A 16,394-nucleotide genomic window follows, 5' to 3' on the forward strand; every position below is an offset into this window, starting at 1 on the left:
GGCGTCAGGATACGGCAGGGCCTAATTGAAGAGAAAAGCAGCAGCCAGGCATCGCCTCAGCGGGAGACAGAAGACGGACGTCCGGCAGCTCACTCCTGGGACAAGGGGCTGAAGTCAAGTGTGACATGGGCGTGGCGAGGGCCGGGGCTTCACTCCCCTTCCCTTCCCAACCATGATCCGATTTCATTCACTCTCGATTTATTTACAATAAATATATATACATGTATATAAGCTAAGTAAGCAGTGCAAAAAGAGAAAAATAAGTAGTGAGGTGTGTTGATGGGTTCAATGTCCATTCAGAAATCTGATGGTAGAGGGAAAGATGTTCCTAAATCATCGAGTGTGTGCGCCTCCAGGCTCTTGTACCTCCTTCCCTGATGGCATACCGCCCACTTCTTCTGTGTTGTAACTGGTCCCTCGGTGAAAAATAATTTTAAGTAACAAATGGAATAAGGATAAGATGGGTTGAAATAATGCAGCTATCCGTAAAGTGATGCGGCTGCGGAAGAAAGCTCTGGAATTAAAGGCTAGAGGAGAAAGAAACCACTGAGGGTAAAAAGGGCGACAAACATCCGGCCAAAGAGCAGAGGAGAGTTTTGGCCTCCTAGGAGAGAAGTGATTGCGAATTCAACAAAACAGTACAGCTACTGGCAATCTAAATTAAAAACAGAAATAAGTTGTCAAAAATGTGATGAATACTCCATTAACCAGTACTCTCATCACTGCTGTCAATGGGGTTCTGGGCATCCATCCCATCAGAGACAATCATTTATCTCCATCCCTCCCAATTCTTCGCTATCTAAATCGTGTTTCATTTCTAACTTAGTTCTGATAAAGGTGATGGAGCTGAAATATTTGTCTCTCCAAAGATACTACCTTGCCTAACGAGTATTTCCAGTAATTCATTTCAGGTTCCCAACATCTGCATACCGACCATACGATCTAGTTGATGGTTAATTATTTTCCCACAAACCCCAATTGGACACCACCTGTATCTGTGAAGAAAGTACTGATCATGTGACACCAAACTATTTCCAAGCATTTCTAAATTTCTAAAAATAATAAAATGGTGAACACTCCAGAAGCAGCAAGTCTGAAAGAACGGAAGCTGTTTATCTGCATCACTTTAATATCTAATGAACTATCTACAATATTAATATTGCTGCATTTCCCAGTTGCAGTAATTGTATTTACAAAGCTTTTCCGAGTTGTGATGTGCATCATGACAACCTGAATGTGGATAGGGAAAGGAAACCCTAAGTTGTACATGTGTATACAACCAGACTTCAAGACCTGCAGGGGTTCACGGTTATCTGCTCAATATCAGTTCAGTGCAGGCTCAGTGTCTTTAGCCAGAGGGTGTTGAATCTGTGGAATTCATTGCCACAGATGGCTGTTATTGGGCATTTTTAAGGCACAGGTTCATACTTTCTTGATTAGTCAGAGCGTCAAAGGTTACAGGAGAAGGTGGGAAAGTGGGATAATAAATTAGTCATGATGGAATGGTGGAGGGCCATTCAATGGGTCAAATGGCTTAATTCTGCTCCTATGTCTTATGGTTTCATGAAGTTACAACGTTCAACTGTTTCCCAGCAAGTAAGGATTCTATCATCTAGGTGTTACTGCTGTGGACAGAGTTTCCAAGCTGAGTTCTCCAGAGGGCAGGCTTCTTCTTGGAATTACAGAAAGCTTCAAGTTTGCTTCATTAGTTCACAATCACTGGCTTAGATAGGAGGAGCCACAAGACCATAAGACATAGGAGCAGAATTAGGCCACTCAGCCCATCAAGTCTGTTCTGCCATTGCTTCATGGTTGATCCCAGATCCCACTTCACCCCATTTTCCTGCCTTCTTGCCATATCCTTTGATGCCCTGATCGATCAGGAAACTTTCAATTTCCACCTTAAATATACCCACTGACTTGGTCTCCAGTGCAGTCTGTGGCAGAGCATTCCACAGATTCAATATGCTCCGGCTAAGAAGAAAATCCTCATTACCTCTGACCTAACAGGTCGCTCTTCAATTTTGAGGTTGTGCCATCGAGTTCTGGATACACCCATCAGAGAAAACATCCTCTCCACATCCACCCTATATAGAACCACAGAAACTACAGCACAGAAACAGGCCCTTTGGTCCTTCTTGGCTGTGCCGAACCATTTTCTGCCCATCATCTATACCCATCATAATTTTATATACCTCTATCAAATCTCCCCTCATTCTTCTACGCTCCAGGGAATAAAGTCCTAACCTATTCAACCTTTCTCTGTAACTGAGTTTCTCAAGTCCCGGCAACATCCTTGTAAACCTTCTCTGCACTCTTTCAACCTTATTTATATCCTTCCTGTAATTTGGTGACCAAAACTGAACACAATACTCCAGATTCGGCTTCAGCAATGCCTTATACAACCTCATCATAACATTCCAGCTCTTATACTCAATACTACGATTAATAAAGGCCAATGTACCAAAAGCTCTCTTTACGACCCTATCTACCTGTGAGGACACTTTTAGGGAATTTTGTATCTGTATTCCCAGATCCCTCTGTTCCACTGCACTCCTCAGTGCCTTACCATTAACCCTGTATGTTCTACCTTGGTTTGTCCTTCCAACGTGCAATACCTCACACTTGTCTGTATTAAACTCCATCTGCCATTTTTCAGCCCATTTTTCCAGTTGGTCCAAGTCCCTCTGCAGGCTCTGAAAACCTTCCTCACTGTCCACTACACCTCCAATCTTTGTATCTTCAGCAAACTTGCTGATCCAATTTACCACATTATCATACAGATCATTGATATAGATGACAAATAACAATGGACCCAGCACTGATCCCTGTGGCACACCACTAGTCACAGGCCTCCACTCAGGGAAGCAATTTTCTACCACCACTCTCTGGCTTCTTCCATCGTGCCAATGTCCAATCCAATTTACCACCTCTCCATGTATACCTAGTGACTGAATTTTCCTAACTAACCTCCCATGCGGGACCTTGTCAAAGGCCTTACTTAAGTCCATATAGACAATATCCATTGCCTTCCCTTCATCCACTTTCTTGGTAACCTCCTCGAAAAACTCCAACAGATTGGTCAAACATGACCTACCACGCACAAAGCCATGTTGACTCTCCCTAAGCCCCTGTCTATCCAAATGCTTGTAGATTCTGTCTCTTAGTACTCCCTTCAATAACTTACCTACTACTGATGTTAAACTCACCGGCCTATAATTTCCCAGATTACTTTTCGATCCTTTTTTAAACAATGGAACAACATGAGCCACTCTCCAATCCTCTGGCACTTCACCCGTAGACAGCGACATTTTAAATATTTCTGCCAGGGCCCCAGCAATTTCAACACTATTCTCCTTCAAGGTCCAAGGGAACACTCTGTCAGGTTCCGGGGATTTATCCACTTTAATTTTCCTCAAGACAGCAAGCACCTCCTCCTTTTCAATCTGTAGTTTCCATGGTCTCACTATTTGATTCCCTCAGTTCCATAGATTTCATGCCAGTTTCCTTAGTAAATACAGACGCAAAAAACCTATTTAAGATCGCCCCCATTTCCTTTGGTTCCGCACAAAGCCGACCACTCTGATCTTCAAGAGGACCAATTTTATCCCTTACAATCCTTTTGCTCTTAATATACTTGTAAAAGCTCTTTGGATTATCCTTCACTTTGACTGCCAAGGCAACCTCATGTCTTCTTTTTGCCCTCCTGATTTCTTTCTTAAGTATATTCTTGCACTTCTTATACTCCCTGATTTACCCCGTTTCCTAAACATTTCATACAACTCCCTCTTCTTCTTTATCAGAGTTGCAATATCCCTTGAGAACCAAGGTTTATATAGTCCTTTCAACATTCAGTAGGACTTTGGCATTCAGATGCCAGATCCCAAAACAGACACCATTCCGGACCCTGTCATGGGAAGAGATAATCAGACGTGTTCTGTATCTCTGGGGAAAAAATACAACATTTCCACTGACTTGGGGATCCCTGGGCCATGATACCTTAAAGAGGAGGTTAACATTGTTGTGGTGTTCTTGTTCTACCATTCAAAATGCTTTAAGAGCAGAGTTGGTGCATTCAGTGCACACCACCTGCTACCTCAAGTCCCATAATGGCCTCATCAGGCATCTCAGAACCAGGAAGGTCGAGGCAAATCACAACCCGATCAGTGTCTCCTGTGCGTATCCAGGGCAAACTATCAGTCCCCAAACTGCGCCTACTTCAGCACAACTTCCGGCCACACTGGCATGGATGTGCTACATCTTCAACTGTTTATTTCTGCACTGTGCATGAGAAGAGTGGCTCTAACACGGTGTCAATGAGCTCTTTGCTTATTAACATACATTTGAATTATCTCCACCAATTGACAGAAGTGGTTCCTTACTTTCTTGCTGACACTGGCTCAGTGAAATGTACCTAAACGTCACGACGGCAGAGACAACTTTTATCAGAGAGTCAAGGATGTTCAAGGAACCTGCCAGACAACACACAAACCACAAACCCACACACATAATGTTTTTGCAATCCATTATCTATTAAAATGCTCCAAGCCTGTGATCTTTGATAAACCCCCAGGCTGGGAGCTGCTTCTAAGCTGGACATTATCCCTGTTACCGAAAACAAAGTGAAGATGGGGTGTGCTGACAAAAAGAGAGAATCACCAGGCAATGTGTTCCACGTTGTAGCATTCATCATGCCATAGCAGATTTTGTTCAGAAGTGCGACCAGGGACAATGGGAGGAACATCCCATTTTGTGTTGGGGCTGAATTTCAGCCTCAACATCCTGTGTGGGAGAAGAGGACATTATCTGACGTTACTTATGTGAATGCAGGGATTGCCAGGAGAGCAGGGTTTGGGAATCACAAAGACAACACGGAATGCCTCCGGGGCAGTGGTGTAATGCTCCACAAGTTCATTACATCTCTACTGTGTGTTGTTTAAACTGCTGCCTCCTTGCTGGTGTTACTGGATGTTGCTGCTAAATGAGCATTATAAGGAATAAACTCCACAGGAACATGACCTAATCTGTGTCACAGGAAGAACTCCATGAGCCTAGTAAGTGATACGCCTAATCCAGGACAAACTAGGAACTAAATCAGATTTTGGTGTAAGGAGCTCCCACCGGCTGCAAAACTGAAGCTGCACTGAGCGACTACGCCTTTCCTGTTGTTACACTCTCCCTGGGTTCACTCATGGGCAATTTACTGGGTCCAGCTCTCTTCAACTGGACAGTGCAATACACTGCCTCTTCACATGGGAATGCACTCGAGGGACAGTCTGTGTCTTCAGGAAGAAACACGTGAATGGAGCAGACAAACAAAGGACAACGACTTAGTATCTTAAAAATGTTTTTATTCAATAATAGTGGTATATTTAGAAAGGTGTAGTTTGAGTAACTTCAGGAAATAAGTCAGTCACATGTCAATGTGAAGTGATTAACAGATGCTGTGTTAGAATCGCCAGCTAGCCACGTACTGCTGTGCCAGAATATATTGTCTATTAGTACAAAAATACACTTTGGGACACACAGTACAGTAATCTGTCACTTCATCCAGAGATACACTTGATAGATCTCACTCACTGCACGCCTACATTCTCAAACATTGCCTTAAATTATAAAGGACCCATGCCTTTACACAGACAAGTCATTCTAAAGAATACAGCAGCATTAATGCAAAGTTGCAAAAACTTGAGTGATTTTGTTTTAAACTTTAGTATTGATTTTATTGCTGCAAAATTTTACAACTGCTCAAAAGGCCCCTCAACAGCAGAATATAAAGATCTTCTTTAGAAAGTGTTTTCAGTTTGTTTTATACAAAATAAGACATAAAAAATGTTAATTTACAAACAAAGCTGCAAGGTGATATTGGGGTTTATGTACAGCCACAGACCTCATTGACATCTACCAATCCCACAGCACAGCAGGCTGCCACCTCACTAGAATGTACCTGCCAGCCAGGTCATTCAAAGTCAAGTAGCTCTTCATAACTAAAGGTCATAGAAATGTAACTTCTACATTTAAACTGAAATATGGTTATCCATATAAACATGTAAAGGCTGCAAAGTTATAGAAAAATCTTTTTAGTATTGTAAATGATAGCTATAAATGCCAAGGCATATCTGCTGGTTAACACAGGAACTGGGGAAACGTTACAGTGCACACTTGCTGTTTCATTGCAAGCTTACCTGCAGTCCCAATCACTGCACTTAGAATGTAAGTTTTAGGCTATCACACAACCGTACATGACTGCGTGAAAAGAAGCTATTGCTTAAACCTGTGCTCCATCCACTGCTAAGAATGTCGATGTTACTGCTGGTCACCCTCTTGCACACTTAAAAGTGATCAATCAGTACTGAAACACAGTTTGTTCCCACATGATAATTAGGGTCTCCTGGGATTGATTTGTTCTGCCAGCTCTTAGGGTCACCTGGAAAAAAGAAACATACAGCTTTATGAGCTGCAATGCGCAATAAAATACTTCTTCATTAGAGGCTCCAAACACCGCTTCCCCCTTCAATACCCTGACTACATCTTAATAAATTTTAGTCAGTACTGAGCTCATTTCTCAATTCCAAGAGTTTCTCAGCTTGTCTACATTTCACATTAAAGACCTTTCCTTGTGACTTGACAGCAGAAGTAAAACTTAACCATCCACAAAGTGAAACTGTAAACTCAGTGTTCAGGCACATTACTATTTAAGAAACAACTTACTTGAAAAAAAAATCATAAACAGGAAAGCTGGGGCTGAGGGGTGACAATGAAACATTTCTGACAAAAAATGCAGCCATGGCATCTGCCAGTGGCCTAACCCCACCCTCCACCACTGGATCTGTAGCTTTGTAGGTCTCAGGGCCTCAACAACACAACACAGTTCAAGTGTTTCATAGTGACTTCCAAACTACTACCACCCCTGGGTGAAGTAGATTTCCCACTTTCCCTCTCATGCAGACATATTAACTTTAAAGTTGCTGTTTTTTTCAACTCACCAAAGAAAAATAGATCCTTCTTATTTACTGTTTCGATCACTCAGTTTTATACACTCAATTAAATCTTCCCTTAGACTGCCCCATCTCAAAGGAAACCACCAAGCTTATCTTTTGTCCATAGTACAAATTTACAGCCCTAGTAACATCCTCAAACCATTGCAGCCTCCAGTAGAAGCACACTGTTCCTGTCATGTGCTAACTAGACAGGTGCACAACACTTGAGTTACTACCCAATGAGAGATGTTCATAGTTTCAGCATCATCACCCTGCTCCTAAATCCTATGTCTAAGAAAAAGGAATGCATTCCATATCTTTTAACCCCCTCAAAGACATTGCACATTTCAATGTGACCATCTGCCATCTTTCTCGATGAGGGCTTCGGCTCATTCTGCTTAATGACCACAACAGCTTCTATAATAAATAATACCAGGCGATCAATACTTATCTGTGGAATATGCTTCCTCTGCAGTGGATGGAATTAAGTAATATGACATAAATAAACTTCAAATGAAACGAGACAAGAGTCAATGGATTAAAAAAAAGGGAGAGACAGGGGGAGAAAGAGGAAATGGGGCGGGGAAGACGGGGAGAGAGGGAGAGAGAAAAAAAACAAGCATTGGGAGGAGAAAAAGCAAGGGCAGCATACCCGACGAGGAGTCAGAGGATTTTAGAGCAAAAGACCAACCATCTGGAGTCATAGATGCACAATGAGGCAGCCGTAGCTCCACAGGCTTCAGGAACTTCAAGCCATGGGGTCCACACATTACCAGCGGGCTCAGGAGTGTTTCACCTAAACAGAGCACAAAAGACAAACTCAGCAGGTTAGGCTTGTATGAAAATGAATAAACAGGCAACATTTCAGGCTAAGATCCTTCATTGGGAAAGATGCCACAAGTATAAGATGGTGGGGGAAGGGAGATGAGGATAGGTGAAGCCAGGTGGTGGGGGTTGAGGAATGAACTAAGTTAGGAGGTGATTGGTGGAAAATGTAAAGGGCTAGAGAAGACGGAATCTGATAACAGAGGAGAGTAGGCCGTGGGAGAAATAGAAGGGGGAGGGGCACCAGGGGGAGGCAATAGGCAGGTGAGGAGAAGTGGTAAGAGGGCGAGGAAAATAGATTACTGGAAGTTTGCAAAAAATCGCTGTTCATCCATCAGGTTCTTGGGTTGGAGGAGTAATGCCTCAAATTCTGTCCAGATAGCCTCTGATCTGATGGCATGAATATTGATTTCACCAACTTCTGGTAATTTTTTGCCCCTCCCCTTCCCTCTTCTTCAATTCCCCACTTTGGCCTCTTACCTCTTCTCCTCACCTGTCTATCACCCCCCCGTGCCCCTCCTTCCCCTTTTCCCATGGTCCACTCTCCCCTCCCCTACCATCAAACAGCTCCAGTCTGTCCATTCTGTGTCCACCTCCATGAGTGTACCCACCCGCCATACATCTTTGAAGCAGATCACCAGCTGAACTGGAGCAGAGCCAACAGCCCAATACAGTGAGGTTACACACAGAGACATCAGAGGGGAGAGGGAGATGATATTACAGTCATGTTCAGCTGAAGAGACCAGTAATGTTCTATTTCAGCTCCTGAGTTGCCTAACACTTTGCAATCAAGTCTCCAGCAATATAAGTCAACAGCTCTGCTGAAAGAACTGGCTACAGTAAAAACTATGGTCCAGATGTAATACAGGTGTGTGCAGTACTGAAGAAGTGCTCCAAAACATCCCCTTTTTCGAGAAGAAGATCAGCATCCATCCAACGACATGGAAAGCTGCAGTGGAGTCTGTGCTGTTGCATACGTACAGAAACATCTTTTGACACTGGAATAACAGCCTCTAATTTCCTAAAGGAGTTTAACAAATGACTTTATATTTAATTAAATTCTTTGTCAAATCCCCTGAGGATAGCGATAAGAAAGCAAGCTTTCAGAAACTGCTGAGTCACTTCAAATTGTTCAACACAAGGTGTGAAAGATTAATTAAACATCTCAGAGAGGGGAGTGTGTCCAAACCTTTCTCCTTGTCCAGAGGAGGGAGGATGCTGTTATCTCTGCAGACCTTAAAGTAGATTTCCTGCTCCACTCCCTCCGCGATGGCTCCCTTTGGAATGATGATGCTCACACCAGTCTCAACAGAACTCAGCACACCGCCATTGTTGTCGAAGATTCCACGAGCTGTTGCCACCACCGTGTGTCCATCATCATCCTCGTCATCTTCCAGTGCACTGGGACTGAGAGAGTTCAGATCAATCAGCTCAATATTCACAGCCCTCAGATTGTCAACGACAGTCAAGTATAGAGAAGACACATTGTTTTATTTTACTGAGACACAATCAATTCTCTGTAAAATAATTGAGCTGAAACTCAAAGGTAAGGTGAGGGTAGGTTCTGATTTTTAGTCAAGCCCCTCCTGTGCAAAGTGGAAACTCAGGAAGGCTGCTCAAGTCCCTGATGACGATGTATGCAGCAGTGTGCCCAGCTGCAGCTCCTGGCCAACCACTGGAGCTGTGCATGGATTCACTTAAGAGCTCCCGCGATGTGGATGACACATTCAGTGAATTGGTCACGCTTCAGTTTAAGGGCTGAGGGAAAGATAGGGAATGGGGAATGGGGAATGGGTGGCTAACAGGCAGAGTAGTAGCTGGAAGGGAGTGCAGGACACTCCTGCGGCCATCCCCTCTAAAGCAGATACACCAGTGGATACTATGGGGGGGGGGGGGGGGAGATAGAAAACAAAGAACATAGAAAACCCTCAACACAATACAGCCCTTCGGTCCACAAAGCTGTGCTGAATACGTCCTTACCTTAGAACTACCGAGGCTTATCCATAGCCCTCTATTTTTCTAAGCTCCATGTATCCATACAAGACCTTATCGTATCTGCCTCCACCACCATCACCGGCAGCCCATTCCACGCACTCACCACTCTCTACGCAAAAAACTTAACCCTGACATCTCCTCTGTACCTACTTCCAAGCACCTTAAAACTGTGCCTTCTCATGCTAGCCATTTCAGCCCTGGGAAAAAGCCTCTGACTATTCACATGATCAATGCCTCTCATTATCTTATACACCTCTATCAGGTCACCTCTCATCCTCTGTTGCTCCAAGGAGAAAAGGCCGAGTTCATTCAATCTTTTCTCATAAGGCATGCTCCCCAATCCAGGCAACATCCTTGTAAATCTCCTCTGTACCCTTTCTATAGTTTCCACATCCTTCCTGTAGTGAGGGGGCCAGAACGGAGCACAGTACTCCAAGTGGGGTCTGACCAGGGTCCTGTATAGCTGTAACATTACCTCTCGGCTCTTAAACTCAATCCCATGGTTGATGAAGGCCAAAGCACCGTATGCTTTCTTAACCACAGTCAACCTGCGCAGCAGCTTTAAGTGTCCTATGGACTCGGACCCCAAGATCTCTCTGATCCTCCACACTGCCAAGAGTCTTACCATTAATACTATATTCTGCCATCATATTTGACCTACCAAAATGAACCACCTCACACTTATCTGGGTTGAACTCCATCTGCCACTTTTCAGCCCAGTTTTGTATCCTATCAATGTCCTGCTATAAACTCTGACAGCTCTCCACACTATCCACAACACCCCCAACCTCGCCTCCCACAATAGCCTGGGGTGTATTTTGTCCGGTCCTGGTGACTTATCCAACTTGATGTTTTCCAAAAGCTCCAACACATCCTCTTTCTTAATATCTACATGCTTAAGCTTTTCAGTCCGCTGTAAATCATCCCTACAATCGGCAAGATCCTCTTCCGTAGTGAATACTGAAGCAAAATACTCATTAAGTACCTCTGCTATCTCCCCCGGTTCCATACACACTTTTCCACTGTCACACTTGATTGGTCCTATTCTCTCACGTCTTATCCTCTTGCTCTTCACATACTTGTTGAATGCCTTGGGGTTTTCCTTAATCCTGTCCGCCAAGGCCTTCTTATGGCCCCTTCTGGCTCTCCTAATTTCTATTTTAAGTTCCTTCCTGCTAGCCTTTTAATTTTCTAGATCTCTATCATTACCTAGTTTTTTGAACCTTTCATAAGCTCTTTTCTTCTTGACTACATTTACATTTGTACATCACGATTCCTGTACCCTACCATCCTTTCTCTGTCTCATTGGAATGTACCTATGCAGAACTCCACGCAAATATCCCCTGAACATTTGGCACATTTCTTCCGTACATTTCCCTGAGAACATCTGTTCCCAGTTTATGCTTCCAAGTTCCTGCCTGATGGTCTCAAATTTCCCCTTACTCCAATTAAACGGTTTTCTAACTTGGCTGCTCCTATCCCTCTCCATTGCTATGGTAAAGGAGATAGAATTGTAATCACTATCTCCAAAATGCTCTCTCACTGAGAGATCTGACACCTGACCAGGTTCATTTCCCAATACCAGAAAAAGTACAGCCTCTCCTCTTGTAGGCTTATCTACATATTGTGTTAAGAAACCTTCCTGAACACACCCAAACTCCACCCCATCTAAACCCCTCGCTCTAGGTACATACCAATCAATATTTGGGAAATTTAAATCTCCCACTACGACAACCTTTTTTTATTACACCTTTCCAGAATTTGTCAGTAGAGTTATTGACCCCTCCTTGTTCCTAACCTCCACCCACAGAGACTCCGTAGACAATCCCTCCATGTCTTCCTCCTTTTCTGCAGCCATGACACTCTCTCTGATCAACCGTGCCACGTCCCCACCTCATTTGCCTCCCTCCCATGTAAAGTCTGACACTTGAAGTAGCCATTCCTGCCCCTGAGCCATCCAAGTCTCTGTAATGGCCACAACATCATAGCTCCAAGTACTGATCCATGATCTAAGCTCATCCGCTTTGTTCATAATACCCCTCCCATTAAAATAGACACATCTCAAATCAGCAGTCTGAGCACGTCCCTTCTTTATCACCTGCCTATCCTCCCTCTCCCACTGTCTCCAAGCTTTCTCTATTTGTGAGCCAACTGCCTCTTCCTCCGTCTCTTCAGTTTGGTTCCCACCCCCCAGCAATCCTAGTTTAAATTCTCCCCAATAGTCCTAGCAAACCTCCCCACCAGGATATTGGTCCCCCTGGGATTCAAGTGCAACCCGTCCTTTTTGTACAGACCACTCCTGCCCCAAAATAGGTCCCAATGATCCAGAAATCTGAATCCCTGCCCTCTGCTCCAATCCCTCAGCCACACATTTATCCTCCACCTCACTCTATTCCTGTTCTCACTGTCACATGGCACAGGCAGTAATCCCGAGATTACTACCTTTGTGGTCCTGCTTCTCAACTTCCTTCCTAACTCCCTGTAGTCTGCTTTCAGGACCTCTCCCTTTTTCCTGCCTACGTCGTTGGTACCTATATGTACCACAACCTCTGGCTGTTCACCTTCCCACTTCAAGCTACCGTGGATGTGATCAGAACCATCGCGGACCCTGGCACCTGGGAGGCAAACTACCATCTGTGCTTCTTTCCTGCATCCACAGAATTGTCTGTCTGACCCCCTAACTATGGAGTCCCCGATCGCTGCTGCCATCTTCTTCCTTTCCCTACCCTTCTGAGCCACAGGGTCAGACTCTGTGCCAGAGGCGCAGCCACTGTTGCTTCCCCCAGGCAGGCTGTTCCCCCCCACCCCCAACAATACTTAAGCAGGAGTACTTATTGTTAAGGGGGACAGCTACTGGGTGCTCTCTAGCATCTGATTCCTGCCCTTCCCTCTTCAGACTGTTACGCGAGGCCCCAGTGTGACTACCTACCTATAGCTCCTCTCTATTACCTCCTCACTCTCCTTGACCAGATGAAGGTCATTGAGCTGCATCTCCAGTTCCATAACGCGGTTTCTAGGGAGCTGCAGCTCAACACACCTGGCGCAGATGTGGCTGTCCAGGAGGCTGGGAGTCTCTCGCACTTCCTACATCAGACACCGATCACAGAACACTGGCCTCACACACATTCTTCCTGCCTGTATTCCACACAGGCAACATATCTGGCCTCAACCCGCTATCACTGAAGCCCTGTTGAGCCAAAGCCTTCCTACTCTGCCTCCCTCTACTCTTCCACCCGCTCTATGAAGCTGTCTCCTTTTAAACTCTTCTCGCTTTTAAGCTGTTCTCACTGGCTGACATCCATGCACTTGCACAGTCGTGCCCTGATCAAACTGCTGAAGAGATGCTCAGGAAAAGGCAGCAGTGGTTCTGCTGCACAGGAGGGCAGGAAAAAGAGTGGCAAAGCAGTGTTGGGTTAGGGACGCCCCAGTGCCATGTCAGGCCCCTCTTAGTGCAGCTGCAAGACATTCTGAAAGGTGAACACTGAACACTGTCATGATACAAGTGAAATAGGAAAGAAGCGGGAGGAGGTCCGCAAGGTGAATTCAGGGAGCGAGGAGATAAATTGAAAAGAAGGACCTCAAAGGTAATAATGTCAGGATTGCTACCCGTGCCATGTGCTAGTCAGAGGAGAAACAGCAGCAGAGTTAAGAAGGCTGCCTGGCTTCAGCAGTGATGCAGGAACAAGGGTTTCACTTTTCTGGGGTACTGGAACTGGTTCAAGGGGAGTTGGGACTTGTGCAAACCAGATAGTTGACAAACACCTGGACAGGACTGGGATCAACATTCTAGGGGGTTTGTTTGCTAGTGCTGCTGGGAAGGGTTTAAACTAAGATGACAGAGGATGGGAATCCAGGCAGAAACACAGGGGACCAAAGCTGAGACCACAGCAAAGGTTAGAAAAGAGGAAAGTCAGAATGCAGTAAAGTCACACACAAAGGACAAAGATCACACGATTCTAAAAGGACAGCATAAGGACACTTTACGTGAATGCCCAGAGTATATGAAATAAGGTCAGTGAACTTGTGACACAAATCAGTACAAAGGGGCACGATTTAGTGGCCATCACAGAAAGGTGGAGATAGTAACCAAGAGTTTCAGGTAATATGGAAGGATTGGCAGGAAAATAAGATAAGTGGGGTAGCGCTCTTAAGTAAAGATGAGATCCAGGTGATAGAGAGAGGTAATGGAAGATCTAAGGAGCAGAATGCTGAGTCCATCTGAGTAAAGATTAGAAATATTTAAGAGGGAAAAAAAATCACTGGGAGTTGACTGTAGGCCACTGCAGCAGCGCAGGCAATAAAGAATGAACTAACTTAAATGTTAAAAGTGGAAATACAGTTGTCATGGGGAATTTCAACTTGCACATTGATTGGACAAATCGAGTTGGTCGAGGCAGTCCTGAGGAAAACTTCATAGGATGCATCTATGATAGCTTTCTTGAACAGCATGTTAGTGAACCTGCAAGGGGAAAGGTAAGAGATAAGGATGCATAGAGTTGAAGACAATACATTAGCATGGACAGAGAATTATGTTTTATGAAATATAAACAAAGTGGTAGACCCTCAAGCGTGCTGCCAAGGTAGATGGTTGAAGGAAAAGCTAAGCAATATCCAAGAGGCATTTAGACATGGGGGACACGATCTGTCCCATGACTGGACCACAAACACATAGCACTGAAAAATTCTACTTGCTATCTTGGACAATTCTAATTGTTGTTGTGACACAATGTTGTCTTAAACCACATTAAACATCCTTGATTAATCTGACTTCATAACAGAATACAACCTGTTTGAACAGATTCAAGTATTTTGCACAAACTTAAACTTATTCCTTCCTATCACTTCAACCAACCAAACAAAATCAGTGCCCTCCCACAGTCACTTCTGAAGCCAGGGAGGACTGGTACTGCAATTTCCTTCTGATTTATTAACCTGCATATATGTTGCTGCGACCTGCTGAGTTAATCACTGCCAAGGATAATGAAACCATAGAAAAACTACAGCACAGAAAAAGGCCTTTTGGCCCTCCTTGGCTGTGCGGAATCATTTTCTGCCTAGTCCCACTGACCTGCACACGGACCATATCCCTCCATACACCTCCCATCCATGTATCTGTCCAATTTATTCTTAAATGTTAAAAAAGAGCCCGCATTTACCACCTCATCTGGCAGCTCATTCCATATGCCCACCGCTCTCTGTGTGAAGAAGCCCCCCCCTAATGTTCCCTTTAAACTTTTCCCCCCTCACCCTTAACCCATGCCCTCTGGTTTTTTTCTCCCCTTGCCTCAGTGGAAAAAGCCTGCTTACATTCACTCTATCTATACCCATCATAATTTTATATACCGCTATCAAATCTCCCCTCATTCTTCTACGCTCCAGGGAATAAAGTCCTAACCTATTCAACCTTTCTCTGTAACTGAGTTTCTCAAGTCCTGGCAACATCCTTGTAAACCTTCTCTGCACTCCTTCAACCTTATTTATATCCTTCCTGTAATTTGGTGACCAAAACTGAACACAATACTCCAGATTCGGCCTCACCAATGCCTTATACAACCTCATCATAACATTCCAGCTCTTATACTCAATACTTTGATTAATAAAGGCCAATGTACCAAAAGCTCTCTTTACGACCCTATCTACTTGTGAGGCCACTTTTAGGGAATTTTGTATCTGTATTCCCAGATCCCTCTGTTCCACTGCACTCCTCAGTGCCTTACCATTAACCCTGTATGTTTTACCTTGGTTTGTCCTTCCAACGTGCAATACCTCACACTTGTCTGTATTAAACTCCATCTGCCATTTTTCAGCCCATTTTTCCAGCTGGTCCAAGTCCCTCTGCAGGCTCTGAAAACCTTCCTCACTGTCTACTACACCTCCAATCTTAGTATCATCAGCAAATTTGCTGATCCAATTTACCACATTATCATCCAGATCATTGATATAGATGACAAATAACAATGGACCCAGCACTGATCCCTGTGGCACACCACTAGTCACAGGCCTCCACTCGGAGAGGCAATTCTCTACTACCACTCTTTGGCTTCTTCCATCGAGCCAATGTCTAATCCAATTTACCACCTCTCCATGTATACCTAGCGACTGAATTTTCCTAACTAACCTCCCATGCGGGACCTTGTCAAAGGCCTTACTGAAGTCCATGCAGACAATATCCACTGCCTTCCCTTCATCCACTTTCCCAGTAGCCTCCTCGAAAAACTCCAATAGATTGGTCAAACATGACCTACCACGCACAAAGCCATGTTGACTCTCCCTAATAAGTCCCTATCTATTCAAATGCTTGTAGATTCTCTCTCTTAGTACTCCCTCCAATAATTTACCTACTACTGACATTAAACTTACCGGCCTATAATTTCCCGGATTACTTTTCGATCCTTTTTTAAACAATGGAACAACATGAGCCACTCTCCAATCCTCCGGCACCTCACCTGTAGACAGCGACATTTTAAATATTTCTGCCAGGGCCCCCGCAATTTCAACACTAGTCTCCTTCAAGGTCCAAGGGAACACCCTGTCAGGTCCCGGGGATTTATCCACTTTAATTTTCCTCAAGACAGCAAGCACCTCCTCCTTTTC

General features: G+C 44.3%; 1 protein-coding gene across 5 annotated transcripts in view; it reads right to left on the minus strand.

The window, feature by feature from the left end:
• Nucleotides 1–5,334: 5,334 nt before the first annotated feature.
• Nucleotides 5,335–16,394, minus strand: part of tjp1a (tight junction protein 1a) — a 203,865-nt gene continuing 192,805 nt past the window's right edge. For 4 of the 5 annotated variants that reach the window (XM_072282091.1, XM_072282094.1, XM_072282096.1 and 1 more), the window contains 3 exons: nucleotides 8,995–9,212; nucleotides 7,633–7,776; nucleotides 5,335–6,427 (listed from right to left, as the gene is read on the minus strand). In XM_072282091.1, coding sequence (XP_072138192.1) covers nucleotides 6,333–6,427; nucleotides 7,633–7,776; nucleotides 8,995–9,212 — 457 coding nt within the window. In that variant the 3' untranslated portion in view covers nucleotides 5,335–6,332. The remainder of the gene's footprint in view (nucleotides 6,428–7,632; nucleotides 7,777–8,994; nucleotides 9,213–16,394) is intronic. The other variant, XM_072282092.1, reaches the window with a different exon arrangement.

The sequence above is a fragment of the Mobula birostris genome, chromosome 18 (genome assembly GCF_030028105.1).
Source record: "Mobula birostris isolate sMobBir1 chromosome 18, sMobBir1.hap1, whole genome shotgun sequence".
Taxonomy (NCBI): domain Eukaryota; kingdom Metazoa; phylum Chordata; class Chondrichthyes; order Myliobatiformes; family Myliobatidae; genus Mobula; species Mobula birostris.